The sequence below is a fragment of the Garra rufa genome, chromosome 12, assembly GCF_049309525.1.
Source record: "Garra rufa chromosome 12, GarRuf1.0, whole genome shotgun sequence".
Classification (NCBI taxonomy): Eukaryota; Metazoa; Chordata; class Actinopteri; order Cypriniformes; family Cyprinidae; genus Garra; species Garra rufa.
The window spans coordinates 43,023,657-43,028,198 of record NC_133372.1 but is presented as its reverse complement, the minus strand read 5'-3'; the positions used below and the strand labels follow the sequence as shown (position 1 = coordinate 43,028,198).

Below are 4,542 nucleotides of genomic sequence, written 5' to 3'. Positions count from 1 at the left end.
AAAAGGCAGCAAAAACAAAGGCCCGACTAAGAGAGTACGCTTTCTTCTTTTTAATTAACTCACACTATGAATAATTAGTCTCTTTGTGTGATTATGGTATCGCCGGTTGCATAGATGTAAATATAGACACTACTGTATTTTTCTCACTGTTGGCTTGTGGTACAACACAGCTGTCTGTGGTTTGCAAACACACAGAGACATATGCATTATTAATTGTGAATAGTGTATGCTGGTTTTTGGTTGACGGCTCGTCCGCCGACCAAATGCAGGTGACCCGCTGTTAGCCACTTACCCCTGAGCAATGCACTGTCAGCTCCCGCCTCAAGAGTCCTCAATGAACTCAATGCCCCCTCCATCTGTTGTCATGTGCAGAAACAGGCTCCCTCTACTGGTGCATTTGCCATGCAGTGTCACATTGGCCTGTGAAAAAGATGTGAAAAAATAGAAGCGCCTTAGTTTTATCCAGTGGTTTAGCTTTTGGGGAACTGTTGCATTTAAGTGACTGATTTTTTAACACTTGAATAATTGTTTGTTAATTTCATTTTCTGTTCAATAGAAATCATCCGCTTCTGGAAGCAAACCAAGGGGAAGGCCGAAGAAAGAGGTATATATTAAAATAATAGTTTGTGCAACAAAATGTATCATTATTTACTTTCCTCTGTGGAACACAAATCTATATATTATATTATATTATTAAAAAAGCTTGACAACTATTTTGTTTTTAATTAATTAATTAATTAACATTTTTTTAATTAAAAATAAGTAATTGATTTTATTTTTTTAATTGATTTTGTTATTTATTGATTTATTCTTTTTATTTATTTATTAATTGTGATGCTATTTGAATATTATATTATATTATTTAAAGAAGCTTGACAACTGTTTTGGTAAAAAAAAATCTGTTTTATTTATTTATTATAAAAATAAAAGTAATTGCTTATATTATTTGTATTGATTTTTTTAATTTTTATTAGTTTTATAGATTTTTTATTGTGAAGCTATTTGAAAATTATATTATTATTATTATTATATTTAAAGAAGCTTGACAACTGTTTTGTTTAATTTCGTTTTTTGTTTGTTAATTTTACAAAGTAATTGATGTTATTATTTTTTATTGATTTTGTCATTGATTTTTTTCTTTTTATTTATTCATTTATTTATTGTGATGATATTTGAATATTATGTTATATTATATTATTTAAAGAAGCTTCACAACTGGTAAAAAAAATGTTTTTGTGTTTTTTTTAAGTTGTGTTTTTTATGTATGTATTTATTGTTAAGCTATTTGAATATTATATTATTTAAAGAAGCTTGACAACTATTTTGTTTAATTTATTTTTATTTTTGGTTGTTTTTTATTTATCAAGTAATCGCTTTTGTTATTTTTATTCATTGTTTTGTTTATTTTGTATTTGTTTTATTGTGAAGCTTGAAAATTATATTATTATTGTATTATTTAAAAAAGCTAGACAACTATTTTGTTTAATTTAGTGTTTTGTTGTTGTTTTTTGCTTTAATTGTTTATTTATTGTGAAGCTATTTATTATATTATATTTTATTATATTATATTATTGTTTTTGCAGCATATATTGACTATGGTCAAAAATATATACTTTATGCTAGTATGCAGATATGAACTACCCAATGTCTTAAAAGCAAACAGTCCTGTTCAATATATTTACCATGCATTTAAGGTTTGTCCATAACATCCATGTAATAAAGAAAATCATAATAGCATGAAAGTAATTGTTCAGTAATTTTATACTACCCAAAAGTTTGAAATCTCACCAAGGCTGCATTCAATTAAATATACTTTTTTTATTTAATTAACTAAAAATCTAATTCTGTGATGCAAAACTAAATTTTCAGCATCATTACTCCAGTTCTCAGTGTCACATGATCCTTCGAAAATCATTCTAATATGCTGATGGCCGGTACATTTTGGTGAACTGTCTCTTTAAATTTGAGATTTCATTTTATATTTCAAGTTGCACAGAAGTGACGTGCAAATTTAAAGGTCAAGCTATCTTGCTAAACCTATTTAAAATGGCATTGTAAATGTCAAATATAGCATGCAAGAGAGAAGCTTTGCTTCCATGCATTTCATCCCCAAATGTTTAATGTTCCCGTTTCACACAGGAGAAGGAAAAACCTCAGGATTCATCTGAGGACGCAGAGGAAGATGACGAGGACGACCAGTAACAATCTAACCGGAGCACTACCTCATACTCAACCAAACAAACAAACCAACCGTCTGCTCTCCAACCTGTGAAAAACATGTCTTTCTACAACCACAAAAGGACAGTAAAGATGTAATATTCTACATAATACATGGGTTTCATGTCATTAGATCAAATATACTGTAGAAACCAGAATCACACTGTATACAAAGTCACGTGTTTCCAGTTACTTTTACTATATATCTATCCGACTGAGGTGCTTTTCTACTAACGCTTTGTTCGTAGTTCTGTTGAGTAATTTCGTGTCCATGTTGTAGACTAGAATTAGAGCAAGCTATAATTTAATGTGTGACATCATGGGCTTAATAGTTCTCATAGAATGCATTCATTTTGAATGTAGCTGTTTACAGTTTACCGATTAACAGTTTACCTAGCTTTTTGTTAGTGTATAATACTGTCCAACCATCAGTGAATATTCATTTCAAGGCAGGTTCTTATATTTTGTAATCAAGCCAGCTGTTGAGGAAGCACATAGATTTAGTAAAGGAATAGTTTACCCAAAAATGATGAGTAGATGAGTTTGTTTGTTCCTAAGAACAGATTTGGAGACATTTAGCATTACATCACTGTGTGAATGGGTGCCGTCAGAATGAATGAAGAATTTCAAACATCGTCTTTTCACTTTACAAGACGTTAACTGATGGACCGGAGTGGATTATTGTGAAGGTTTTAACAGCTGTTTGGACTCTCATTCTGACGGCACCCATTCACTCCAGAGGATCCATTGGTGAGCAAGTAGTAATGCTAATTTTGTTCCTATTGAGAAACAAACTCACCTATATCTAAATGGCATGATGGCAAGTACATTTTCAGCACATTTTTGGATTAACTATTTTTTTAACAGCAGCTTATGTGATGTTTTCCATTAGAATCCCCAAGATTCAGCATTGAGGATAATAGCAAAGGTTTGTATTTGGATGTATATTTCTGTGTTTGTTTGTCACTATAGAAGTTTAAGGCAGCAGTGTTCAATTTTGAAGCCATTATTGACTCTGACCTCGCGGGTACAAACTGCTTTTTCGCAGAAAACATACGTCTTTGCTGGTGTATTGTGTTGGAAGACATTCCAGCTAAAGCGATTTGTGTTTTGAACTACATGAAGACATGTATTGTACTAATTCCTAATTGGGAATGAATCTGGCACAGCACTTTGCGTTTCCTAAATGGTTAAAGAAAATTATGGAGAAAAACATAATGGTGAAGAAAACTAATATACAGAAGGTGTTCTCAGGTGGTTTTGCTTCAGGACGCCATCAAGTGGTGATTCAAGGTACCAAAAAGTAAATAAAAAATCCTTAAGAACCGAACATTGAAATGTATTAATATAACAAATAGCATATAACATACACAAACCACCTTCTTACAGCATTTCCTCAAAGGACTGTTTGCATTACAGGTATCAGCTCAAGTTTCTCCACACCCAAGTGCTTTTGGAATATTCATTTCAAAATGATTTCATTTAATCATCTAGCTGTGTGCATGACAGATCACAACAGGACAATAAGCTATGCTTCTCAAGGATTCAGATTTATTCTTTTCAGGGTCCCTAAAAAAGAAAATGATAGACTCCCTTGAAATACATATAGTGAGCAAAAGTGCAATCTAAATTATAGCCCATATTAATCCTTCTTGAAACAATATTGGACTGTATTTTATGCATTCAAGTCCTCATAACTTCTGAAATATTCACCTCAGGTATTACGGTGTCATGAACAGACAGCAAAAGCCCATAAGACAATGTCAATCCCTTCGGTAGTAGAAATACCCTTTATTCCGCAGTGATTGTCTGTGTAGCAGTAAATAGCCTGCATAGGCATGGTGTGTGACATTTTATTAATACAATAGTAGAGTTATAAAATGCGTATTAGATTTATAGACTTTATTTGTACGTATAGTGTGTGTTGATCTTAATAAAAAATACTTTTTCAAATTGTTTGTGCATTTACATATTTTACAATAATGTTTTATGTGACCCTGGAGGACCATGCAACTATTACAGAAGGTTCAAATGCTCACTGATGCTCCAAGACGAAAAAAAAACATGCATTAAGAGTCAGGGGGTGAAAACTTTTGAATTTGAAGATTATTTTGTCTTTTTGGAAACATCTATCTTCTGTAGCCTCTGAAGGGCAGTACTAAATTAAAAAATATGATATTTAGGCAAAATAAGAAAAATTTACACATCTTTATTCTGTTCAAAAGTTTTCACCCCCTGCTCTTAATGCATTGTTTTTTCTTCTAGAGCATCATTGAGCGTTTGAACCTTCTGTAATAGTTGCATATGAGTCCCTCAGTTGTCTTC

The 4,542-nt window shown here is 31.7% G+C and overlaps 1 protein-coding gene across 2 annotated transcripts in view; it reads left to right on the top strand.

The window, feature by feature from the left end:
* LOC141347040 (high mobility group protein HMG-I/HMG-Y-like) overlaps positions 1 to 4,170 on the top strand; it is a 5,226-nt gene extending 1,056 nt beyond the window's left edge. For both annotated transcript variants that reach the window (XM_073852015.1, XM_073852014.1), the window contains exons 3-5: positions 1 to 34; positions 557 to 604; positions 2,140 to 4,170. The exon at positions 1 to 34 is cut by the window's left edge and continues 44 nt beyond it. In XM_073852015.1, the coding sequence (XP_073708116.1) occupies positions 1 to 34; positions 557 to 604; positions 2,140 to 2,202 (145 nt within the window). In that variant the 3' untranslated portion in view covers positions 2,203 to 4,170. The remainder of the gene's footprint in view (positions 35 to 556; positions 605 to 2,139) is intronic.
* Positions 4,171 to 4,542: the final 372 nt, after the last annotated feature.